General features: G+C 47.7%; 1 protein-coding gene across 9 annotated transcripts in view; it reads right to left on the reverse strand.

Moving 5' to 3' along the window:
- Positions 1–27761, reverse strand: part of LOC110524078 (nuclear factor 1 A-type) — a 175573-nt gene that overhangs the window by 41131 nt on the left and 106681 nt on the right. For all 9 annotated transcript variants that reach the window (XM_036977883.1, XM_036977881.1, XM_036977880.1 and 6 more), the window contains exons 3-4: positions 10515–10577; positions 4149–4223 (exon numbers count right to left, since the gene is read on the reverse strand). In XM_036977883.1, the coding sequence (XP_036833778.1) occupies positions 4149–4223; positions 10515–10577 (138 nt within the window). The remainder of the gene's footprint in view (positions 1–4148; positions 4224–10514; positions 10578–27761) is intronic.

A 27761-nucleotide genomic window follows, 5' to 3' on the forward strand; every position in this document is an offset into this window, starting at 1 on the left:
GCCCTGGTCAAACTGGCACTGTCTCGACAGGGTGCCCTGGTCAAACTGGCACTGGGCTACAGAGATAAAGCCATGACTGTGTGGCATGACAAAGTATTGATACCGCATTTGATTGGGAATGTCTAGAAGGACCAGTGAACTAGATTAGAGGAACACTGTCTCAGAAGAGACGGCTAGAATGTACGTAGAATAGAATGTACGAGACATAGATAGGTAAGGGAGGAGAGAGAGAAAAAGGGAGGCATGGAAAGGAAAGGGCGGTACCCAATCGCCCAAATTACCCGGGCCCGGTAATGAACAGGACAATTACAATTCCGCCCAAGTCACGACTACCAAAATAAATGTAAAAAACGATGTAGCTATAACCACTAACTTTATGAAGACTTTCATTTCGCTCTCTCCACCCTCCCTCCCTCTCCCTCCCCCTCGTTTTTTTTGTGTGGTGCTTTAATAGGATATTGATCGACAGAAGCAGATTCGATTGGGCCCTGCCACTGAATTGTGTAATGGGTGCACAAAGCCAAGGTCACACTGCCATATAGACGGGGGTGGGTGGGGAGGGGGGGGGGATGTCGCCCCATTCAATACCATGAACGACCTCTCATCTTCTGCACTGTGCACAAGTCAACCCCCCCCCACCCCTGCCTGGTTCCACGCATGCATACACACACACACACACACACACACACACACGGAGCGTCGTAATGTCGACCTTACGTGCACCTCCACACTTCCACTGGGATTACGCTAAAGTGCATCAGCTTTTTGATGCCAACTGTTCCACACACAAAAAAAGGAAAAACACACACACTCGCTCAGGAAGTGTGTGTGTGTGTGTGTGTGTGTGTGTGTGTGTCCACCAAAGTCATGGCTGTGCATACTGTCCAGCACTCTATCTGGCCATATAGAGCAATCCCCTTAGAGAGACCCGTCGACCCCCACCCACACAGATACACACGGATACAGCTTTGCTGACTGGGTAGATATGGACACTTTGGGCCAGTGGCTATTTAAGGGAAGACCAGGCACCCTTTGGCAAACCGCGGGTGCTGTCAATGTTTTGGGGGGGAGGGGTATCTCTAAGGGGATTGCTCTATATGGCCAGATAGAGTGCTGGACAGTGTGTCTGTGATCGTCTTCTAGATGGAGAGAACCTGGAGTGCACTCGTATGGACCTTGTCAGGAGGCAGGAGTCTCCTGTAGCTACAAGTTGTGCAGGGTTGTGTTCCAGCCCAGTAGGTCTGTCTCATGTGCACTGTGTCTGTGTATTAAAGGTTTACAGTATTCTTTGCCTGACCTGTTGATTGGCAAAGGCATTTGATTTGATATATTCAACACAACACTTCATTCCATACTTGATTTATTATGTATTGGCATTTAGAAGAAAAAACCTTTCTAGACTGTTAGCTTTAAGGGCCACACACAGTCAGTCAGATGTACAGTAGCTAAGTGAATAAAGCTCCCTTGTGGCTATGTTGTGGCTGGAAGAGAGCGAGAGAGAGAGAGAGAGAGAGAGAAAGAGAGAGCGTGGTAGAGCGAGAGAGAGAGGGATAGCGAGAAACAGCAAAATAAAAAGTTTGTAAGAGAGAGAGAGAGAGAGAAAGAGAAAGAAATCTTCCAGAAAACATATGCCACCCGGTAACTTCCTTTCTTCTACCTAACCCCCACCCCCCCCCCCCCCCCACCCCCACCCGTGTCACAGATGTTGGGATAAAAGCCCAGCTCTTCATAGAACCAGATCCATTATGCATATTCCTTAATCTTGTTAACCATCACATGCCAGGACTTCTGATGCGGGGGCCGCGCTATGCCTGCGCTAATCAGACTAATATCACAAGCTAGTGATACACATACACCCCCTCTCTCTCTCACACACACACACACACACGTCCCAATAGAACACAACCTATTGTACACTCAGGATCAAGAGATCCTTCTGGTTTCGTCCCAAACAGACACACACAACTCCACAATAAACGACTGTCTGATTGCTTGCCTAACACGTCACACACACACACACACACACACACACACACACACACACGATGGGTCTGCCCTGCCCTACCCTGTCCTCTGCCAACACAATGGAGGCATCTGGAGAGGGCCAAGACCTGGGTGCCAGCTCTGTGAGACTGAGAAGGGGGGGGTTGTGTGTGTGTGCCTATGTGTGTGTGTAGGTTACAATCCTAGTGGGGGGGGGGATTCACACGGTGGGCCGGCTGCCCGGTTCCGCCCTGTCTGGATCCCCTTGGCGCCCCGGTCTCCCCACCAACTTCCCCCCACCCCGTCTCACCTCTCCCTGCATCTCCCTGACCATCCCCACTATGGCTGGTCCTAGGTGTGGTGCGGCCCAGCCCAGTATTGGGTCACGACAGTGTGTGTGTGTGTCTGTGTGTGTGTGTGTGTGTGTGTGTGTGTGGTGGGGTGGTCATCAATGCACCTTTGATCAAAAGGGGCTCCAGCCGGAGTGCTGACAGGCACTTTCAATGGGCTATTGTTAGCGTGGGCTATCGACAGGGCCGTATGGATTGTTCTGCACTCTGTCACTCTCCTCCCTCCATCCATCCCTCCCTCGCTCTCTACCCCCCTCTCTCTACCCCCCTCTCTCTACCCCCCTCTCTCTACCGCCCCGTGTTGCGCGTAGACGGCACTTTTTAAAGGTCACGTTTGCTTCCCCTCCCCTCCCATCTCTCACTCTGCCTCCCCTCCCTCTCTCACTCTGCCTCTCCTCCCGTCTCTCACTCTGCCTCTCCTCCCGTCTCTCACTCTGCCTCTCCTCCCGTCTCTCACTCTGCCTCTCCTCCCGTCTCTCACTCTGCCTCTCCTCCCGTCTCTCACTCTGCCTCTCCTCCCGTCTCTCACTCTGCCTCTCCTCCCGTCTCTCACTCTGCCTCTCCTCCCATCTCTCACTCTGCCTCTCCTCCCGTCTCTCACTCTGCCTCTCCTCCCGTCTCTCAATCTGCCTCTCCTCCCATCTCTCACTCTGCCTCTCCTCCCCTCTCTCACTCTGCCTCTCCTCCCATCTCTCACTCTGCCTCTCCTCCCATCACTCACTCTGCCTCTCCTTCCATCTCTCACTCTGCCTCTCCTCCCATCTCTCACTCTGCCTCTCCTCCCATCTCTCACTCTGCCTCTCCTCCCATCTCTCACTCTGCCTCTCCTCCCATCTCTCACTCTGCCTCTCCTCCCATCTCTCACTCTGCCTCTCCTCCCATCTCTCACTCTGCCTCTCCTCCCATCTCTCACTCTGCCTCTCCTCCCATCTCTCACTCTGCCTCTCCTCCCATCTCTCACTCTGCCTCTCCTCCCGTCTCCTCCTCCGTATCCGACGACGACGGCTTTCTTTTGCTCAGTACTCCGTTTCGCCACATCCCTCACCTCTTTCTCACCCCTTCACTTTCTCGTTGCCCCATTCTCCTTCCCCTAGAGGGCTTTTACACGCAGGTCCTACAGAGTCCCCCAGTCCCAACCCGGGTCTTGGGGACCAGCTATGATGCCACAGCAGACGGGTGCCTGGTCTTGTTTTAGTTCCCTTCCAGCCTTACCTGAAATAAAAGGGACTTCAGGGCGTGTATTGCAGCGGCTCAGGGTAGGTGTGCTGATCTAGGATCAGGTCCAACCCCATGTATTATTTTCTTATGATCTAAAAGGCAACTGGTCCTATCAGTCCTTTGGGAATACGGGCCCAGATCTTAGTTGATCTGGGTCTTTGCTTTTAGCTGACTGTCTGATTTGGGAGAGATTTGGAGTTTGCTCTTAGTTCATTAAGAGAGTATGTATGTGTGTGTGTGGGGGGGGGCTCTCCGTACTGGTCCTGATAAATTGCATTAGTGGGCCGGACCATATCGATGGCAGATCTGCAATCAAATCACAGCCTGCAGGGATCTATTTGTGGAGGGGGGAGAGACAGGGAGAATGGAAGAGAGAGAGAGGGAGGGAGGGAGAGAGGGAAAGAGAGAGGGAGAGAGAGAGGGAAAGAGAGAGAGGGAGAGAAAGAGAGAGAGAAAGAGAGATAGAAAGAGAGGGAGGGAAAGAGAGGGATGGGGACAGGGAAAGAGGGAGTGGTGGAAGGAAAGAGAGAGAGAGAGAGGGAGGGTCAGGGAGAGAAAAAGAGATAGAGATTGAAATAACAAGATGGACAAACTTACTCTGTGAGACTCGCACGAGTTCAGCAACACTGAAGACCCCCGATGTGACGAAGCTGTCCTGGAAGCCAAGATGTCCTAAAAGCGCGAGAGAGATAGAAAAGCACAAGGTGATGCTATTGCCAACAGAGGGATCAGAAACATGAAAGAGGAGGTACAAGGGAAGAGGTACAGGATTCCCCACGTTTCTTTTCAAACACACACCACAACATTCTCTCCTGTTACGCAACACACACACACGCACAAACACACCCACCCTTCCATGTCCCGGTGGGAAAGAGAGGCCGTGTGGGGGAGGAGGGTGTGTTTAGGGTAACCCAGAGGGCAGGGCACATCTGGGGCCTCTGTCCCCATGGGTGTGTGTTTGCCTCTCCCAACACTACAGCAGGGGGCTCCAGGAGGGCCCCTAATCAAACTACTGGAGCATGTCTTGAGTTGGTACTAAACAAATTTGAGTGTCGAACTAAATCCCATCTCCGCCCATCTTTCCAAGACTTTTTCCAAAACTTTGGACATGCTTTCCTACACCCCCCCCCCACAACTCATCGTCATTGCCCAGAACTGTGTCCCAGACAGCACCCAATAGCATTATAGCGCACTGCGTTGGACCAGGGGCCCATAGTACTCTGCTCAAACGTAGTACACTATTAAGGGCATTAGGTACACCCACCCCCATACAGGGAGTGTTGGCGGGGAGACTGGTGACACTCTGGTCAGTGGCTGAGGAGACCTGCAGCATGTGGACCACTAGATTCATACATAAAGAAGGCATCTGACAGAGAGTGTAGAGGGTGGACGGGGGTAGAGGCAGAGAGATAGATATTGAGAGGCAGGGAGAGAGGTAGACAGAAAGAGAGCCTCTTGCGTGAGAGAGCGATAATATATACGGCTCATTGCGAGCCAAACTGCTGACATTAGCTGAAAGTCTGTAGACCCACAGAGCACTCCCGCGCAGACGCCCCTGAGACTGAACGGGGGGGGACAGAGAGCGAAAGAGAAGGAGTGGGATTGAGAAAGAGATGAGAGAGGAATAAACAGGACAAGAGGAAAGGAGAACGAAGGAGAGAAATGGTGTGCTGGAGAAGCAGTGCGAACGGGAATGAGGGGGAACGAGGGGGAACGTGAGAAACAAGAGAAAGAAGGAAAATGAGAATGTGAAAATTCAGAGACAGACCGAGAGAGACGGAAAGTGTGTGTCGGAGAATTGAGAGAGAGCAGGAGGGAGAGGAAGTTTGAAAAAGAGTGTGCGCGCGCACGTGTGCTAAGCGTTAAGTTAAATAGTGTGTGTACAGTATATACGTGTGTGTCCCCGTGTGTGTCCATAGGCAAGTTAAATTGTGTACGTACACTATATATATACACGTGTGTGTGTGTGTGTTTCCATGCAGCTTTACATACTTGTGAAACAACAATTACACAAAGCGTGTGTGTGTGTGTGTTCGAGCATGTCTGTCTGCCTGTCCGTCTGTGCAGAGAGCATAACACAGCCCCACTGTGGGATTGTAGGACACAGCGGCACAGCATAGCCACAGCGCACTAGCCTGAGCTGCCAGTACAGGGAGCAGGAAGGTATATATATATATGCACTCCGCAGCCCGGGTTCAACAAGGCCATTTCCATGAGTGAGCGCCTCGTATAGGGAGACAGGGGGGGAGGAGGAGGAGGGGGCAGGGCTTCTATATCTCAACAAGGATAATCACTCCCAGCTGTGTCCACTGAGACAGAGAGAGGGGGGGGGGGGGGGGGCTGAGAAAGAGAGTTAGAGAGAGGGCAGAAGAGGGAGAAGGGGGAAAAGAGGGAGAAATAAGAGAAAGAGAGGAGGGTAGGACGAGCCAGAGGTTCGGCTTTCATAAGAGCTGGGAGAGCTAACCTCCCCTCCGACTGGCGAGAGAGACCAAAAAAACTCAGCTCAACAGCGTGGGAGGGAGGAAAAAAGGTTGAGGCCCAAGTTCAACTGAGTTAGGGGAGAGAAAACGTGTCCCTAACAAACACTGACAAGTCAGATAAAACTTTTGACATATCAACAAGTGCTTTTCTGTTGCTAAAATGTGTGTGTGTGTGTGTGTGTATTATTGCTAAAACGTGTGTACATTGTTTCCAAAACGTGTGTGGGTATTGTTGCTAAAACGTGTGTGTGAGTTGTTTCAAAAATGTGTGTGTGTGTTTGTGTTGCTGCTAAAACGTGTGTGTGTGTGTATTGTGGCTAAAACGTGTGTTTGTGGCTGCTAAAACGTGTGTGTGTGTTGCTGCTAAAACGTGTGTGTGTGTGTGTGTTGTTACTAAAACGTGTGTGTGTGTGTTGCTGCTAAAACGTGTGTGTGTGTGTTGCTGCTAAAACGTGTGTGTGTATTGTTTCTAAAACGTGTGTGTGTGTATTGTTTCTAAAACGTGTGTGTGTGTGTATTGTTTCTAAAACGTGTGTGTGTATTGTTTCTAAAACGTGTGTGTGTGTATTGTTTCTAAAACGTGTGTGTGTGTATTGTTTCTAAAACGTGTGTGTGTGTATTGTTTCTAAAACGTGTGTGTGTGTGTGTTGCTGCTAAAACGTGTGTGTGTATTGTTTCTAAAACGTGTGTGTGTGTTGCTGCTAAAACGTGTGTGTGTGTGTATTGTTTCTAAAATGTGTGTGTGTGTGTTGCTGCTAAAATGTGTGTGTGTGTATTGTTTCTAAAACGTGTGTGTGTGTTGCTGCTAAAACGTGTGTGTGTGTATTGTTTCTAAAACGTGTGTGTGTGTATTGTTTCTAAAACCTGTGTGTGTGTGTGTATTGTTTCTAAAACGTGTGTGTGTGTATTGTTTCTAAAACCTGTGTGTGTGTGTATTGTTTCTAAAAATGTGTGTGTGTGTGTTGCTGCTAAAATGTGTGTGTGTGTATTGTTTCTAAAACGTGTGTGTGTGTATTGTTTCTAAAATGTGTGTGTGTGTGTTGCTGCTAAAACGTGTGTGTGTGTGTATTGTTTCTAAAACGTGTGTGTGTGTATTGTTTCTAAAATGTGTGTGTGTGTGTTGCTGCTAAAACGTGTGTGTGTGTTGCTGCTAAAATGTGTGTGTGTGTTGCTGCTAAAATGTGTGTGTGTGTGTTGCTGCTAAAACGTGTGTGTGTGTATTGTTTCTAAAACGTGTGTGTGTGTGTATTGTTTCTAAAAACCTGTGTGTGTGTATTGTTTCTAAAACGTGTGTGTGTGTGTATTGTTTCATATGTGTGCAGCAGTAGAGGGTGTAAAGGCGAGGATATCCTCTGGTCTTATCTCATGGCCTGTGGATTGTACAACAAGCCTCTTGTCCTCGAAAGACACCAGTCAAGCTTTGTCAAACAGCACGTAGCACCCGGACCCACGGGTCAAGGTTAACCAGGAAAGGCCACACACACACACACACACACACTTTCTCAGTCACACACTTGCGCAGACACACAAACATTTGCAAACACATATTTGAACACACACACACACTTTCCCCTCACAGTCACACAGTGTGTTTTCCTGTGCTGACGACAGAGGCGGGGGGGGGGGGGGGGGGGGGCGAGACGAGGCAACGTCGCATCAGAGCGCTGGGTGAGGAGGTGGGTGAGGAGGGGAAGAGGGGAGAGGTAGTAAAGTGTGTGTGGAGTCAGCATTGTTGAAACCACAGCCTCTGTATTCTAACCGCCAGGGTCAAGTGCAGGATATGTCTAAGTTAGTGGGCCAAAGCTGACGGTATAGTTACTCTGCCTATGCAGAGCCTAGTACACCGACTGAAACTGGAGCGATGCGGAGCAACAGCCATTCAGCGTTTACTTTTAGGAGGCACCCTGTGGCATTTTCTATGTCACACTAGTGTTGGGTCGAATTGATCTACCGAGTGTAGGTGGTAGGGGCTAGGTGTGTGTGTGTGTGGGGGGTGGGGACTGTGTGACAAGGTTTAGTGTTTATTCTAAATGGGTTGGGCAAGGTGGTTGGTCTCTGGGAGAGAAATAAACTGTAGATTAGGTTGAGACATAATGTGTGCTGTAGGTTAGGTTGAGACATAGTGTGAGCTGTATGTTAGGTTGAGACATAGTGTGAGCTGTTTGTTAGGTTGAGACTGTGTGTGAGCTGTAGGTTAGGTTGAGACATAGGGTGAGCTGTATGTTAGGTTGAGACTGTGTGTGAGCTGTAGGTTAGGTTGAGACAGTATGAGCTGTAGGTTAGGTTGAGACAGTATGAGCTGTAGGTTAGGTTGAGACATAGTGTGAGCTGTTTGTTAGGTTGAGACTGTGTGTGAGCTGTAGGTTAGGTTGAGACATAGTGTGAGCTGTAGGTTAGGTTGAGACATAGTGTGAGCTGTAGGTTAGGTTGAGACATAGTGTGAGCTGTAGGTTAGGTTGAGACATAGTGTGAGCTGTATGTTAGGTTGAGACATAGTGTGAGCTGTATGTTAGGTTGAGACATAGTGTGAGCTGTATGTTAGGTTGAGACATAGTGTGAGCTGTTTGTTAGGTTGAGACTGTGTGTGAGCTGTAGGTTAGGTTGAGACATAGTGTGAGCTGTAGGTTAGGTTGAGACATAGTGTGAGCTGTAGGTTAGGTTGAGACATAGTGTGAGCTGTATGTTAGGTTGAGACATAGTGTGAGCTGTATGTTAGGTTGAGATATAGTGTGAGCTGTTTGTTAGGTTGAGACTGTGTGTGAGCTGTAGGTTAGGTTGAGACATAGTGTGAGCTGTAGGTTAGGTTGAGACATAGTGTGAGCTGTATGTTAGGTTGAGACATAGTGTGAGCTGTAGGTTAGGTTGAGACATAGTGTGAGCTGTATGTTAGGTTGAGACATCAACTATTATCTGGTACATGATTGAGCGGTTGAGATGACCTGTCTGTTAGGCTGAGGTGACTTTTAGGAAGTGTGTGTGTGTGTGTGTGTGCGTGGGAGGGATTATTCCCTCTGCTGAGTACCCACACATGCACAACTCATCTCAACCCGGCGCTACAGCCAGCCAGCAGATGGACTTTGGCTCCCTCCCAAAAAAAGAAAACATTAAATCAAATAAATAAAACTAAAATATCACACAGGCATTATGGGAGGTGATGTTGGATATCCGCAAGAGAGGCACATGCAAGATGGAGCGACCTTCAGTTCATCCACAGGGGAGGGAAAAGAGAGAGAAAGAGAGAGAGAGAGAGAGAGAGAGAGAGAGAGAGAGAGAGAGAGAGAGAGAGAGAGCGAGCAGATGAGCGGATGACATCAGCTACATATGGGCCGGGGGTGAGAGGAGGAGGGGAGGTGAGAGGGAGGGGGGAGAGGAGGAGAGAGGGAGGGGGGGGGGAATAAACAAGCTCCTCATCTGTCTGTCTGTGTTAATTGCTATAAAAAGTCCCAAACACAAACACAGGGCGGGACGGTGTCACGCGCAAATAGGTCCCTCTCCCTATACTAAGTACCACTCCCAGCTATCTGGGGAGTGGGAAAGACATTTGTTATAAGGCAACGGGGTGTTGGCAGGGACAATCTTAAGATATGGTTATAAAAACAACACTAGACAGTTATGAGAGAGATGGTCGACACCCCCTCCCCAAACACACACTCTCCTCATGGCTAGGTAATGGCCTCCCGTCTCCCCCTTGGCTTTAAGGTGCTAGATGTTCACACGGGGTGTGAGCGTGTTGTAAATCGCCAGGTCCGAGCAGCCCAGGAGAAGAGGGCTGGCTGGGCCACAACCACACTGCTTAGCGAAGGCAAAACACATGTCCGTGTGTGTGTGTCTGTGTGATTTCGGCGCGGGAGGGGGGGCGGTGAAAAAATAAATCAACTCTTTCTCCCCGACAGCGTCCAGACAATTTTTGGCACGGATAATTTAAAAAATCCAACTGGCAGAAAGTACTGTAGTTTAAAATCGTACAGGAAGGTTAAGGGAATGTGAATAGAAGTGTACTTATGTGGCATGGACCTTCCCATTTGAGACTTAAAATAAGAAAAATGTCCCATTACCCGATTGCACCTTTCAGTCATTGTTTTGTCAATAAAAAAATAGTAAGACTTCCTTCCTCCCTTCAAGTGAACACTGCTCTGACGTGATTGGATACCGTAGGTCAAAGCAAGGACTCTACACGCCACACGGCTTTGCGCAATCCAGTCGTGTTGAGATCAGTGATCACTTCAAGGAGGGAAGTATTTTCAAAGCATTGGCTCGGCAGGCACTGGTTGGTGGTGTAATTTTACAGACGGGCAGGAGTAGGAATGAAGACAGGTGAACTTACACACACACACACACACACACACCTGTGTACTGGTCATTTTAGCAGCACGATTGCAGAAAAAGCACTTAATAAATCAAATGTGCTATGATAGTACTAGTATACTACAGTAGTACTACAGTAGTTCTATAGTAGAGTACGATGTTGTCATTAGACTCTTACCGTTCTCAGGCTGGTCCTTGATGTCAGACTCACTCTGCTGGTTGGGACTGTCTGACTGGCCATCTAGAGAGAGAGAGAGAAGAGAGAGAGAAGAGAAGAGAGAGAGGAGAGAGAGAGAGAGAGAGAGAGAGAGAGAGAGAGAGAGAGAGAGAGAGAAGAGAGAGAGAGAGAGATACTGTAAGGGACTGGAGCAAAGGGTCTCACTACGTAACTTTCATAAAAGCCAAGATGGTACATTTTTCGTCGACAAGGAGATGCCATGGATATACACAAGGTAAGACAAGACTGCGAAACACGCAGAGTCCATAAAAAGATGCGGATAGGGTAAGATTCTTTGGTCGCAATACTCAATGCATTTTGTCACCATAGTCCTGTAACTGTGCATGTGAGTGCGGTCGGGGGATTGCCTACAGTCAGAGGGTTAACCCAACCCGCCGGGTGTGTTCTGTGTGAGTGTGTGTGTGTGTGAATGAGTGTGCTCAGGTGAAACCCTAGCCCCCATGTCTCAAGCTCTGCGATCGATGCGGGTGTCTGTCCCCCCCCTGCACACTGGCACAGCCTGAGCCACACTGTAGGAGACTGCAACCGTAGCTATAGACAGACTGACTGACTGACAGGCCATGGGCTAAAGCTACTGTAGACTACTGGCTCGTCTGGTCTAGTGTGGTGGGTCGATGCCCCTCCTCCTCGGTGACATTGACTCTGCCTTCGTCTCATCGTACTCTACTGTGCTGTCCAGCCTGTGTCAGCGTCTTCACTGTCCTGACAGTGCACTACGCTGTCTGTGGGTGTTGTGTGGAAAGGTGTGGTGGCGTGGGGTGTCGGAGTGTTTTTCTGGGGCTTAGACTGACATGTTTTCAGATGTGGTGTCGGTCAGAGGTGGGGAAGGAGTTGAGGAATTTGTGGTTGGGGAAAGGAAAGGGGGAATAAGGCTTCAGGAGAGAATGCCCAGTGCGAGGATGTCACACTGTTGGCAAACACTCACTTATGGAAATTGGTCTGGCTGGAGAAACACTAAGAAGCCGATGCCTGCCGCAACAACTCCATCCATGGCTCATAAAACAGGGAAAACCCATACATTTTACGGGCAATTCTTCTGCCCCCGGCGCAAGAACGTCTAACAGCGTCGTTAGCGGTGACAGCGACGGTGAGGGAAGTGACGAGTAAAAAGAGCCGTTCTTGGTGCCGAAGAAGTCTGCTCCTTATGTTTCGCCTTCCCTTTTAATGTTTATTTTTTATTTTTTTACTGCTGCCAAAAATGGCAGAGGAACATAACCTCTGGATGATTTAGCTGCTGCTGGGTTGTATCGATCCGACGGGCTGCAGATAAAATTGTTGGGAGTGGGAGAAATATTACCCATCTCCACTCTGGGAGTCGGGACTGAAGAGAGCCAAGCAGAGAGACAGAGAGCTATGACTCAAGGCCTGCTAGGCTGATAGGACGACGTGCCTGGTATTGCTGCTACACATAGGCTGGGAGGCTGATTCACTGAAACTAGTTTGCTTGTGTTCTACTGAAATAGGTACAAGATGTTTGCCAGAGTAGTGAAATAGTTGCAAGAGGAGGTACTTATCTTAACAAGGCTGAGATAAAATCGAACCAGGACCATGGTTTTTTGGCATAGAGTTTCATTTTCTCTCTCCCCTCCCGAAATGTTTTTCTGCTCTGTTGCTGGCGAGAAAAATCAGGCTGAGTGCGTTTTACACCAAATGTTTATCTCTAAAAACAAAGATTTTTCAGAGGCAAGTGTTACCAGACAAGCTGATTGACCCCTTTAATCTGTCGGGGGGAGAGTGTAAAAGGTCCATTTCCGAGGCAACCAATGACGCGGGGGAAACAAAAAAAAACGTTCCGAACATACGTGACTGGAACGTCAAGAGGGGTGACGGGCAACGAAAGGCGGAAGAAACGGCGGAGGGAGGACAGAAAGTCAAAAGTGTTGCTTGAAATACTAAAACAAAACAAAAAAAGGAGAAAGGTTTTTGGCTGGTGGTTTCCCTCCACTCGCAAGACAAAGTAAACAATTTAGAGGGAACTTGTTTGCATTCTGCTCAGCGTTTGTGGTCTGCATCAACAGCTTAAAACAAAGGCAATCTGGAGGCCCGCGGAACAAAACGTCCCCCCAGCAACCGAACAGAGGCGGCTGAAAGAGGGGTGGGGTGGGGGTGGTTCGCCGGGGGCATGAGGCTAGTGGCTGGGTGCTGCTGGGTGTGGGTGGGGGAGGCACTTTCACACAGTCCACAGCCCCCCCCCCCCCCCCCCCACCCCCACCCTAGTCTACCCCGGCGCTCTCACGCGCCTTTCCCCCTCGCTAATTAAATATGCAAATGAGGCGTGAGACCCAGACTGTGTCTCACATCTGCATTTACCCCCTGTTGAGGGCCCTCAGAGCTGGGAGAAGGGGGGGGGGGCGAAAAATCTGGCCGATTAAAACAAAACAACAAAAAAAAACACACTAAACAACAAACAACGAACCCCCCCCCCCCCCCCCCCCCCCCCCCCCACACACACACAAACAAGACCTATTCACACAGCCTCTATACAAGTCCCTTAACAAGTCGCTCTTTATCTTTCTCTCCCTCCGTCTGAAGGGAAGGAAGAGAGGACTAGAGCCAGGGGCCGTGTCTGGTATAGGGCTCTGACCACCTCCCACCCTTCACTACTACGTCTAAGAGCCCTGAAGGGGTGGGAACTTGATGGGGGGGACCGGTGGGGTACAGAAAGTAAAGAAAGCCAAAAGACCCCCCCCCCCTCCCCACGCACCCCCTTCCAGTCCAGACAGAGGATGCACTACAGCCACCATAGATCAACGGCTGGATAAGAGATCGTTCATTATGGTTACGCCGTTATGAATATGCACTGTCATGGAATTTATCACCCCTCACTGGAGGCATTAATACATTGCAGGATTAGTGTCACAGCTCCTTCTACGGCGGGCCAATAACTTTCATACGACTAATTAACGGTCCGAGCTGTGTGAGGCTGTATTTTCACCATAGCAACCGACGTTTTTTACAACGGAGTCATGAAAGAGAGAGAGAGAGAGAGAGAGAGAGAGAGAGGAAAGCCTGGGTCGTGTTCATTAGTGCACACCGTAGCAAAATGTTTTGTAACAGAAAACAAGCATTTCTGATTGGACACTCGCAGGTTGTCCATCCGTGTTTCAGTCCGTTTGCTACCTAATGAATACGACCTATGGTCTAACTGTGGCTGCATACCGTTGGTTCTCTGTATGGTCTTTAACACGACCTGGCTAGACCAGTAACACTCTTAACCACCGAACTGGTAAACTTTTACGAGCAGGCCCTTGTCTATTAAACAGACCAATGGGAGAGAGCAGATTACAGTAGAGTACGGTATACTACTACTAGAGTGGGAGTATATAGTGGTGTCTCGGGCCTGGAAGAGAGATGAGGAGAGCTGGGGGAATGTGCGTGCGTGTGTGTGTGTATGGAATGTCTTGATGGCTGGTAGTTGAATTAGTGAACGAGTTGACACACTAATTAGATCGTTAGGGGACGGCCTCGCGGCTGCATGTGTGCTGACTGCTCTACTGGTGCAGCTCTTTGCCTCAGACACACACATTCCCAGGTCATCCCTCTGTCTCGTCCCTCCCTCTCCTATCTCTCTCTGTTTCACTCTAGTCTCTTTCTGTCTGCGCTCTCCCCGTCTTCTCCCAGATTTGTCTCTTTCCCTCGCTCCTTCGGCCTCTGTGTACCCTCTCCTTTTCCTCCCTCCATCCCACAGTTCTCTCCCTCTCTTCAGTCTCCCCCTCGTTCGCTCGCAGTCTCCAGTGTCTCTTTCTTACCTTCACCCCCCCCCCCCCCCTCTCCCCCTCTGAGCCTCGACTGAGAGGGGAACACCGCCTGGCCCGCTCAGCCCGCCCCAGCGGCCACTTCATTATGCATGCGCCAAACCCTCTGTACCTCTCCCGGGTCCCTCTCCCTCCCGCCGGCCCGCTTTCCCACCAAGTGCTCGTGCTGTAATCCAATTGTGTGTTAAAACCCTGCTTTCTAAAGGCCCTTTTGCACACTGAGCCCAGGAACACGCATGCCAATAAAAGAGGAGGCAGAAACTTCATTTAGAAATACAAACGGCCTTTTCTGTCCGCCATCAATGGAAGGTGAAGCCACAGGGATTTGGCTTATTGTTTTCACAAGTATCGTCTCCTCTCGTCTCCCTCCCAAGCTTTTTTCGTTTTTTTTTTTTTCTCCAACCCCTCTCGCCGAGTTGAGCGTCCAGCCCGGGCTTTGTTGAACGGTTGTGGCGGATTCGCCAAAACCTTCGGATTTAATTTGGCATTCCTGTAAGCCTCTCGTCCTCCATCCCTCCCTCCTCTCTCCATCACCCTGACACCCTCCCTTCCTCGGAGTGAAATGGTACATGACCGGAGAGCCATTCCAGAACAATCCACCACCGGGACACTTGATGTGGGTTTTGTTATATCAACTGTAACACTGTTCCCAATCAACATGGAGATTAGTCGTGGGAAGTTTCAAGTAGCTACAGTACGTGAAAAAAAACGTAAGCGGCCATTTTCAATCGTCTCTCTGAAATCGGTCCCTGTAGGGTTAAACCTGAAGGCACGCTGAGGTCCTTTCAGTGCACGGTGTCAGCACACAGGCGCTACTCATATCTAGCCTGCGCCAGGGCAAAGTAGAAAAAGGAGAGAGCATATAGGGAGAGCCTGCCCGGGTGAGTTTGTTTCTGTCTGCGTTCCCTGTGTCCAGTGTTTGGCTAACCTCGACCTTCATCCAGGCTCCCTTACGTCACTCCATATTTAATAAGCTCGGTGTTTACATAGAACCCTTCTGCTTCTCATCTACGGCACAGCCTCAATCCCACTCCTGTGCGTGTGTGCGATTGCTAGCGTGTGTTTGATTGTACTGAATGTGTTATGTGTGTACATGTGTTGCGTTCTGCTGGCGAGTGTGCGCGCGTTATTTTTGGGGGGGGCTGAGGAAGAGGGGACAAACGAGTGTAATCCCGACTGTCCTTTCAATCTAGACAGCCCGGGCGTTTGAGCGCGAGCGTGTGTGTGGAAATAAAAACACTGACCACCTTGGAGGAGGAGACGGAGTGCGGAAGAGGAACAAGGGTATAAAGGGTTCTGTTTTCCCGTCGGCCTGAAAACCGGCCCCGGAAAAAAACAAAAAAGGGTTGTTCAGTAGGGCAACAAAAAAATAAAAAAAGAGGGAAAAAAATAAGCTTTCCAATTGGAAAAGTTCCAGGAGAACGTTGCCATTTCTAAAGGTTTTCAAAACATCTCTTGCCCATTGAACATAGCCCAGGCATCAAGGGCTAATGTTTGGTCTGTCAATACTGTACAAGACCTAATAACGTCTTTAATTATCGTCTTATCCAATATCCTGAACGTCAATAAGTTCTGTTTGTGCCGTAACGCCCCTCCCAAACCACTAAAGAACACACTCCACTGTGTGTTACTGAGTGTGTGAAGGGCTGGTGAACTGTGTATGTGTGTGTGTATGTGTGTGTGTGTGTGCAAGGTTTGGACATAGGCATTAGGGGTCTCCAGTTGTCCTCTGTCTATTCTATTTGTTGCCGTTTCCACAAGTGAAGTAAGGTGTGTGTAGGTTCAGGTCGTTCACGGTTTGGTCCCAGTTGCTGCTGCAGCCCTGGTAAAGCCGTAAGCACTCTGCTGCCTCTTCTCCAGTCTGCCTCCATTCCAGCCTGTCTTCACCTCAACAACTCTCCTTCGTCATCATCTATCATCTCCACCTCTCTTCACCCATCTCTACCTCTCCACATTCATCTATACTCCCATCTACCCGATCCATCTCTACCTCTCCACATTCATCTATTCTCCCATCTACCCGATCCATCTCTACCTCTCCACATTCATCTATACTCCCATCTACCTGATCCATCTCTACCTCTCCACATTCATCTATACTCCCATCTACCCGATCCATCTCTACCTCTCCACATTCATCTATTCTCCCATCTACCCGATCCATCTCTACCTCTCCACATTCATCTATACTTCCATCTACCCGATCCATCTCTACCTCTCCACATTCATCTATACTCCCATCTACCCGATCCATCTCTACCTCTCCACATTCATCTATACTCCCATCTACCCGATCCATCTCTACCTCTCCACATTCATCTATACTCCCATCTACCCGATCCATCTCTACCTCTCCACATTCATCTATACTTCCATCTACCTGATCCATCTCTACCTCTCCACATTCATCTATACTCCCATCTACCCGATCCATCTCTACCTCTCCACATTCATCTATACTCCCATCTACCCGATCCATCTCTACCTCTCCACATTCATCTATACTCCCATCTACCTGATCCAGCTCTACCTCTCCACATTCATCTATACTTCCATCTACCCGATCCATCTTTACCTCTCCACATTCATCTATACTTCCATCTACCCGATCCATATCTACCTCTCCACATTCATCTATACTTCCATCTACCCGATCCATCTCTACCTCTCCACATTCATCTATACTCCCATCTACCCGATCCATCTTTACCTCTCCACATTCATCTATACTTCCATCTACCCGATCCATATCTACCTCTCCACATTCATCTATACTTCCATCTACCCGATCCATCTCTACCTCTCCACATTCATCTATACTCCCATCTACCCGATCCATCTTTACCTCTCCACATTCATCTATACTTCCATCTACCCGATCCATCTCTACCTCTCCACATTCATCTATACTCCCATCTACCCGATCCATCTCTACCTCTCCACATTCATCTATTCTCCCATCTACCCGATCCATCTCTACCTCTCCACATTCATCTATACTTCCATCTACCTGATCCAGCTCTACCTCTCCACATTCATCTATTCTCCCATCTACCCGATCCATCTCTACCTCTCCACATTCATCTATACTCCCATCTACCCGATCCATCTTTACCTCTCCACATTCATCTATACTCCCATCTACCCGATCCATCTCTACCTCTCCACATTCATCTATACTCCCATCTACCTGATCCATCTCTACCTCTCCACATTCATCTATACTTCCATCTACCCGATCCATCTCTACCTCTCCACATTCATCTATACTCCCATCTACCCGATCCATCTCTACCTCTCCACATTCATCTATACTCCCATCTACCCGATCCATCTCTACCTCTCCACATTCATCTATACTCCCATCTACCCGATCCATCTCTACCTCTCCACATTCATCTATACTTCCATCTACCTGATCCATCTCTACCTCTCCACATTCATCTATACTCCCATCTACCCGATCCATCTCTACCTCTCCACATTCATCTATACTCCCATCTACCCGATCCATCTCTACCTCTCCACATTCATCTATACTCCCATCTACCTGATCCAGCTCTACCTCTCCACATTCATCTATACTTCCATCTACCCGATCCATCTTTACCTCTCCACATTCATCTATACTTCCATCTACCCGATCCATATCTACCTCTCCACATTCATCTATACTTCCATCTACCCGATCCATCTCTACCTCTCCACATTCATCTATACTCCCATCTACCCGATCCATCTTTACCTCTCCACATTCATCTATACTTCCATCTACCCGATCCATCTCTACCTCTCCACATTCATCTATACTCCCATCTACCCGATCCATCTCTACCTCTCCACATTCATCTATTCTCCCATCTACCCGATCCATCTCTACCTCTCCACATTCATCTATACTTCCATCTACCTGATCCAGCTCTACCTCTCCACATTCATCTATACTTCCATCTACCCGATCTAGCTCTACCTCTCCACATTCATCTATACTTCCATCTACCCGATCCATCTCTACCTCTCCACATTCATCTATACTCCCATCTACCCGATCCATCTCTACCTCTCCACATTCATCTATTCTCCCATCTACCCGATCCATCTCTACCTCTCCACATTCATCTATACTTCCATCTACCTGATCCAGCTCTACCTCTCCACATTCATCTATACTTCCATCTACCCGATCTAGCTCTACCTCTCCACATTCATCTATACTTCCATCTACCCGATCCATCTCTACCTCTCCACATTCATCTATACTCCCATCTACCTGATCCATCTCTACCTCTCCACATTCATCTATACTCCCATCTACCCGATCTACCTCACCTCCTCATAGGTGCTTCAGTGTTCTGGGTCTGCCCTCCTGGACACTAGCTTACAAAGGCCCCTGGGCTCATTCGGGAAAGAAGGGAACAATGCAGTGAAGGAGGTAAAGAGAAGGGGAGTGAGGGAAGCCTGGAGGAGGAGGAGGAGGAGGAGAAGAGAGAGAGAGAGAGAGAGAGAGAGAGAGAGAGAGAGAGAGAGAGAGAGCGCGCTCCCTCCTAGCTGGCTCACTAGACCTCCCTGCTGCTCCAGAGGAAAACTGTGGGAAAAGTCAAACTCTGTGGCCCCGTAGGCTGGGCTATGTGGAATGAAGAAGGGGAGAGAGAGGGAAGATAGAGGGAGAAAGAGAGAGAGGACCTTGCTCACTCCCTCCTTCCTCCTCTCCTCTGCTGTTATTCTGCCGTCGTTTCTAGGAAGAGGGTGGAAAAAGAAAGGGGGGAGGCCGAGGAGGAGAGACAAGTTCTTGGCCTTTTCCCAGCAAGGCAAAAAAATAAAAAAACAGCAGTCCAATCCCAGCATTCTCTAGGGGTCTGGTGAAACATACAGCCCTGGGGCCGCTTTCAATTTACTCTCTCTCTCTCTCTCTCTGTGTCTAATCTTCTCTCTCCCCGTCTCTCTCCCTCTCTCTCTAAATAGCAGGACTGTGAGAGAAAAGTCGAAGCTGTCATGGATCTGATGTGCTCCGCGACCTCCCTTAGCCCTGATGGGGAGAAATAGAAAGATTGAGGAAGGGTCAACTGTGCATGAGAGCCAAGTGTGTGTGTGTGTGTGTGTGTGTGTGTGTTTTACATGCTAGGAGGACTGGTGGGTGAGAAGATAAGATAATAATGAAGCAGACTCAAATAAAGCATTCTTAAAAAAGGTAGAGATATCGTTCGCTTTGAGCAAACAAGCTAATGGCAGGTGGTTAAATAAAGGTTCAATGAAATAAATACAAATAATGTACTGTGTGTACTGCTCTTTTCTTTGAATAATGTACTGTGTGTACTGCTCTTTTCTTTAAATAATGTACTGCGTGTACTGCTCTTTTCTTTAAATAATGTACTGCGTGTACTGCTCTTTTCTTTAAATAATGTACTGTGTGTACTGCTCCTTTCTTTAAATAATGTACTGTGTTTACTGCTCCTTTCTTTAAATAATGTACTGTGTGTACTGCTCTTTTCTTTAAATAATGTACTGCGTGTACTGCTCTTTTCTTTAAATAATGTACTGTGTGTACTGCTCCTTTCTTTAAATAATGTACTGTGTGTACTGCTCTTTTCTTTAAATAATGTACTGCGTGTACTGCTCTTTTCTTTAAATAATGTACTGTGTGTACTGCTCCTTTCTTTAAATAATGTACTGTGTGTACTGCTCTTTTCTTTAAATAATGTACTGTGTGTACTGCTCTTTTCTTTAAATAATGTACTGTGTGTACTGCTCTTTTCTTTAAATAATGTACTGTGTGTACTGCTCTTTTCTTTAAATCGCAACCCCCCCCACAAGATGTCCAGTGATCATAGTGATGGAAAAAGCGTTCAGTACCCCCCCCCTCCCCCTCGCTCAAAAACACTTCCTGTCTTTGTCTGACTCTATACACACACACTCGCTCTCGCTATGGTAACAACTAACAACTGGAGAAAGCTCAGGACAGGTACAATAGAGGCTGCTTTACAGCCCTACTTTCCACTGTCAAATTGGCTCTGCGCCCTCGACAAAAGTAGTGCACCGCTTTGGGAATAGGGTGCCATTTGGGACGTGGAAAATACTGTACACATTCTCCCTCAAATACAGTACACATTCTCCCTCAAATACGGTACACATTCTCCCTCAAATACGGTACACATTCTCCCTCAAATACGGTACACATTCTCCCTCAAATACGGTACACATTCTCCCTCAAATACGGTACACATTCTCCCTCAAATACGGTACACATTCTCCCTCAAATACTGTACACATTCTCCCTCAAATGCTGTACACATTCTCCCTCAAATACGGTACACATTCTCCCTCAAATACGGTACACATTCTCCCTCAAATACGGTACACATTCTCCCTCAAATACGGTACACATTCTCCCTCAAATACTGTACAAATTCTCCCTCCAATACGGTACACATTCTCCCTGACAGGTTCTAACAGCGTAGCTATCGTGAGCAGGAGAACGTCTACAAACACTTGAGATTTCACAGGCTCCTCTTGCTTGTCTGTCTCCCAAATTGCACCCTGTCCCCTAAATAGTGCACTGCTTGTGGCCAGGCCCTTGTGTTCCGGGGAAGAGGAGAGGAGGAGAACGCAGACATCTTGAACTTCTCCTCATGTCATCTTTTTCTACCCGACAGCAGGAGTTGTCGTCGGTCAGAGGGTGTACAGTATTGAATCAAAAAAAAGTGTTGTCAGTTTGATTGTCATTTGCCAGAGATCTAATCTTGGTGAGTACTGGGGAGGTCTGCCCTTCTGTGACACAGGAAGAAAGCCGGGAGAGAATGTGTGTGTGTCTGTGAGCTGTAATTCACTGTGGTCCCAGGGCCCAGCTGACAGGCTCCAGCTGCAGTGTCGAGGTACTGTGTGTGTGTGTGTGTGTGTGTGTGTGTGTGTGTGTGTGTGTGTGTGTGTGTGTGTGTGTGCGTGTGTGTGTGCTCAGAGCCTGTCAAAGGCGTCGTCACACCAGTCTCCTAAACAGCAGCGAGCCCATAGTGCCAAGTTAGAGCCCCCTCATTCCACCTCCGCCATTTTACAACTGCAGGGAACGACGTGCTGTCTGAGACCAGGAAGTGTCAGTCACCGCCTCTCTGCTCTCCTACCGAGGAGGTCATGGAAAACATGGTTGAGAGGGAGCAGCGGGATCTCTCTCTCTCGCTCCGAGACCATACCCACTCTCGTCTCTCGCTCCGAATTTCCCACCCCAAAATGTCCATTCTCCACACTGAGAAAAAAAAAGATGGAAATTGAGGAGGGGTGTTGGGGTCTGAAGGGGGAACAAGACGGGGAATGATCACGCCACCCCATCCTCCCCCGCGGTGATCTAATCAAATTTACTCCTTGAAACAAAAGGGGTGACTTTGCACACAAACAAGTCACTCTGGGACAGATGAGTCAATACATGTGACCTGGGAAAATAAGCAGGAACAGGGGTCGTCGGGAGGGGAATGAGGAGCGACTGTACTGCCACCCTGGCAGGAACAACCGACACAAAACCAGAGCTCGCCTTGTGGGAAGGGAAGCCTCGACTTCTCTCCTCCCCTCCTCTCCTCTTTTTCGCTCTCTGAAACAGTGGAAATAGAACAACTCCCTGCTCATGCAGCACAAGCAAAACAAAATACAAAAATGACAGGGTGAACTGCTTTGGCAGCCAACTTTTGCGCTGCCTACTTCTCCGCCTCCCCTCCCTCTCCATTTTCTCTCTCTGTTATGCTAGTGCACTCTCTCTCATAGAGAGAGTCCCTGGCTAGAGCTCCTGTCTGGAGCAGACTAGGGAAGGGAGGTTGGTGCCAGGGTTGAAGAACTGGGTGAGTGGCGATCTGCACCGCTCCACGGCAAACCCAGCCCAGCCGCTATCCTCTCCTCAGCCCGCTAGGCTTCCTTCCCAGCATACAGTGGGGCTTTCACACATGGCCCGCAGCGAGGAGGGAAGGGAAACCCCCAGTCACTGCACACAACATGCCCAGCCTGGCCACTCCTGCTGGGTCTTCCCCCTGCCTACACACTGCCCCCACTACAGTCACTAGAGCCAGGGTTACCCACCCAAAACTCCTGGGCCCTGCCTGACTAACACACGCACAGACGCACGCACTCACACACCTCATTAAACACAGCTGTATGCAGCAAATACTAACTGAATATGCCAATAAATATTATCAGATCGGGGGATATGTTTTGTGATATTATTGTTACAAAATAAAAACAATTTCAGTTCGACTGCCTCTTCCTTGAAAATAATTTGTAATAAAACGTTTTTTATTTCCTATTTGAAATTTAAATAGCCTACCATGCCACATATAAATGACTTAACTTTATTATGAAATGTGCATTGTAAAACAATATATTCCTTATTGATTTTACAGACACTTTTTTTATTTTCCTTTTAATGAAATGATATGATATATGGTATGATTTCAAAAGGCTGTCAGTCAATATCGAGCCACCACTCATTTTCTTCTGCAGTTAATTTCAGAGAAATCATAAATTACCAATATTTACATTTATGGTACCTCGACTCTCCAACTCTATGCATTTCAATACACATATATGTACACCCTTCTTAGAAAATGTGTGTGTGTGTGTGTGTATATATATATATATATATATATATATATAAATAATGCAAATATTGCAATACCAATAAACCTACAATACACTATACTGCATTTTGCACAGACAAGTACAAAATATGACTTTTGTTCACTATTGACCATAGCATGATCATCGGAACGTAATTAATGCTCGCTAACGGATTTGCTACAACGGAGGAATTTGAGAGAAAACTCGAGGGTAAAGAAAACAGACCGTAGAAAAAGGCTCACTAGTGGAGAGTATGCCAGTCCAATTGTCTGTCTGGCATATGCCCACCAGTGTGTAAGGATCAGGGCTTATGCCAGCCAAGGCGCTGGGTTGGCATTTCCACCCTGGCAGACCTCTGTACTCGCAGCCAAATCGACAGCGAAAGAGAGAGGGGGAAAAAGAGATACATGCTTTTGTTCGGTTCTGAATGCTACATAAAAAAGACAAACAATTCGACGACTGGTGGCAATAATGCATTTTTTTTGTGCCAGGTAGCCAAAATGTGGGGATTTATTTTTATGTGCCCTCCCCCCTTCTTTAAACGTCACAGCAGAGTAGCCTGTTACCGGCGCACCCAAACTCTTCTCTTCGCCCCTCCCAACCGCCTCCATTTTGTGAACATCTGACTGCCTCCATTTTATGGCAGCCCTTTCCTCTAAGAATGGCACAAATACAGTGCTATCATCGATTGTCCAATATACAAAAACTGTCGCCCATACGCTACACTCACAAATAAAATACTTGACGGAGATGAAAAGCATTGGCTTTGAATGAGTGCCATCGCTTGTCGAGCCGCCATTTTAAAGCGAGTCAGTCTCTCTCGCTCGTATTTGTCTTCATTCTCCTTTCCTCTCTCAGTCGGTGTCTCTCTCTCTCTCTCTCATGCTTATCCTCAACGTAGCTGTTAAACCATCCTGCCAGGCAAAGCTATACTGAGAGAATCACGTTAGCAGCCTCCATTGTTGGATGACACAGAAGCAGTCGCTGCCAAGAAGTTTGCTGCCAAGTTCAACAACATTCAGATAAAAGACAGCAAGAGCTACAAAAAAAAAAAGGAAAAAGCACAAACACAGAACTCAGCAGAGCCCAGGACAGAATCTCCAGTGACAAAGATGGCCGACATGTCATGGTATTAGCTCTAACGTTTACCATTGATACACCCCTAACCCCCTTTACACCTAATGCCCTGGCAGCCATCTTAAAAGCTTTGGCAACCATTTTGAAAGTGCTCGTCCTCCTTTGAACAGTTGCCATTCTTCATGCCACATTTTCACAACAAAAGACGCAGTCGGAATTACCACTTCCGCTACCAAATACCGTGCGTTCACAAAAGACTTACTGTATGTTCCCAAACAAAAAGGTGAAAGAGATAGAAAAACAAGCGTTTTGTTTTCATTTGGAACAAAAAGGAATCTTAAGACACTTTTGTGTTACAGAACTCTGACCCTTCCCCAGAACAAACCAGGCAACTGATAAATGTACCATTTCCTGTGCAACGAGATACATTCAGCTCTCTCCAACATAGAACATCGAAATCGATATGAATTTGAACTTACTACGGCATCACACGAAAGTCCCTTGAACAATAGGCCATTTAGATAAAGCTGTTCATCAAGCCACAAATAAAATTAACTACAGCTTGTGTTGCTTCCGTTATGTTCATTGGCACACAGTACCATTCACATTGGTGTGCTAGCTATCAAGTGGTTCAAAATTCACATTATTTTCTGACAGTAACCAGGTCTCCATCCAACCTTTTCATGCGAGTAAAGTACATGTCGGATACATTTTTTTCTGTCAAGACAGGCCCGATGGAAACTTTCCAAATGGCGACAAAACAAAATACGCTAGGCAAGGTGGGATCCGTTAGTGTCTGTAAAATTAATTATGCGAGAAATGGAGGTCGGAAACGCCGTCATATCGTAGTAATGGTATATTGTGTGGCCCTCCCACTATGATTCAGGAAACCATACAGTTTATTAGGCTATAGATGAAATAAGTTATGCTGAACTTCACAGGGTGGTGAAAGTGCAAGGTGATGAGCACAATGCTGCTTTCCAATAAACATCTAGTCTTACTCCGGTGACATAATGATCGATGCTTGGCTTGTTTGTAATATTCTCATCATGAAGGCTATACACACACACATATATATACATACATACATACATACATGCATACATGCATACATGTAGGCTGTATCTGCGAGCTGTTGGCTAGAGCGCACCTGCCATGACCAGACAGGGCAAATTCACAATATAACCCACAGTATAACCCACAGTATAACCCACAATAAATATAACCCACAGTATAACCCATAATATAACCCGCAGTATAACCCACAGTATAACCCATAATATAACCCGCAGTATAACCCACAGTATAACCCACAGTATAACCCACAATAAAACCCACAGTATAACCCACAGTATAACCCACAATAGAACCCAAAGTATAACCCACAGTATAACCCACCTATATAACCCACAGTATAACCCACAGTATAACCCACAATAGAACCCATTGTGAAATGTTTTGTGCACTACATCATCACGCCCCGGCTTTAATCCGGCACAGGTCAGTTTGATGGAAACACATCTCGGGTGGGAAAATGCGACTCTTGTTTTTATTTCGATTTTAGAATATTTACATGAAAATCTGTCACCAGTTGGATAGAAACAGAAAGAGTGCTGCAGGTTGTCACGTCAGCATTAGTCTTGATTGAAAGGCCCATATTAGGTTAAATGGCTCCGAGTCATGTACGTACATGCTTCATTTCTTGTTCCCCAACACGCCTGTGATGCTCAAATTACTCAAACGAGCAATTACTTTATGCTATAACACTAAATACAGCATTCAGCAACATCACAGATATCTCAAAGTCATCCGTCTTGCTGTGAGGAGAACATTACGATTGGGTTTAGTGTGTAGACTAGCCAGGTACACAGTCATCTCCAGTATAAATGTATTTTTACTGCTTTGCTGGCAATTAATTCAATTGCCTATATGTCTATAGCACAGAATTAACACAGCCTACAGAAACTCATTTCCTTTAACTTGCCGGTATACAACGTTCTAATTAAGCATGCCATAATTGTATTGTAATGCAATGTAACTTACAAATAAAATACTGATACAATTTGCATACAGTACTAATTATATCAAAACACTATTTTTAGACATACGGCAGCTTGTCCGTGGTAGATAGTATAAAACGTCTGAAAATGGTCCATTAAACACAAATGTGACAGGCTGATTAGTAACCCTGGGAATGAAGTGGGATTAGGAGCTACCCCATGTGAACTAGGCAGCCATGGGTAGGTGATAGGAGGGAGTGTGTGTGTGTGTGTGTGTGTGTGTGGACCACAATAGGCAGGATCTAGAGAAGATACTCTCATTGTGCCCATCGCTGGGGGGGGGGGTTCACCTATGGCCAGTCTTGGCACTCGGACTACTGCGGCAGTGGATCAATTAAGGGGAGCGTCCAGAATAATGGACGTTCAGGGGAAAGTGGATTAGGCCGGGATGGAACCTTGATGTGTGGGCGAGATATTGTGCTGGCGGAGTGAAGGACGCCGTGGGGCAGTGGCATGATGACATAAACCAGATTGAAATAGTTTGGAATGCGATTGATGAATTGCCGTATTGATTCGGTTCTGCCTCACTTACCATAATTATAGCACCGTAATGGATGGCGTTTCTGATGTCAGACGGGTTCTCTCCTCTCTTTTTGCTGCTTCCTAGGCCTCTCCCTCGCTCCCTCTCTGCCTCAAAAGTAGGTGGAACACCCTCAAAGCTCATTTGAACGTCCCAGTTTGATGGTGGAAGCGTTTGAATTTCGAGAAGAGGGGGTCTTCTCCCCTCAACAACAACTAGTGATAAATGCTAAACATGCCTTGTCTGGTCTTAGTCTGGGAAATGAAATAATGCTTTTCATCCGATGCCACAATAGTCCCCTTCCCCCATGTTCCCCCCTGCCTTCCCTACCCTCTTCAGTCTGTCTGGAGTGTCTCTTTGCAGGGCCGGCTCTGATCCCTTGAAGAATGCCAGCGAGGGGAGCCGATATCACCTCTGCAGAGACACAAAGTGCCGACTTTCAGCTGGAGAGAAGTGGAGCCCTCGCTACTCCCCCTCCTACTTCCCTCCTGGCCCCCCAGTCATTGATAAGTAGAAAACGGCCTAGAACAAGATTCCTCAGGCCCAGACAATGGGCTTCCTGTGAGGCTACAGTTACCCCGGGAGGGGAGACAGGGAGAAGGAGGAGAGGAGGGGAAAGGGCATGAAGACGACAGGGAGGGATAGAGAGAGAGCGAGAGGGAACAAAAGAGAAGAGCAGACAGTGCTTGTGTGGTAACTAACTGGGCAAGCTACTACTTGATACTGTTCGAAGGTTCAAAACCTTTGTCTGCGCTCTGTCTGGGGTAGGCCCGTGAAAGAGAATCAAGCATAAACTCACAACAAATGAACCCGAACAGTGAGACTTCTTGTAGGTAACCTACCACTATTCTGTCCCATCGTGTGACCACCTGTAATCAGGAAATTAATTCAGCTGTGTGGCAGACTCAGTCCCACTACCGTTTCTGTCAAGGGATTGCAAAATGATATCTTAACTGTATATGAATACAACACAGACACCAAAGAGAAAAGCTGCAGCTTATAAGACTCACTTCCATCGTGTAGGCTATAGTCCATCTATACAGACTTATGATATATACCGCAGGGTCTCCGTAAACTAACCCAGCTACGTTTCCATTCAGCAGGAAAGACTAAGGTGGATTTTTCCTCTGTTGTTGTTGAGGTGGAGTACTCTCAGGTGGGAGGCCAGGTGTGTGGGAGCGTGTCT

The sequence above is a fragment of the Oncorhynchus mykiss genome, chromosome 5 (assembly GCF_013265735.2).
Source record: "Oncorhynchus mykiss isolate Arlee chromosome 5, USDA_OmykA_1.1, whole genome shotgun sequence".
Classification (NCBI taxonomy): domain Eukaryota; kingdom Metazoa; phylum Chordata; class Actinopteri; order Salmoniformes; family Salmonidae; genus Oncorhynchus; species Oncorhynchus mykiss.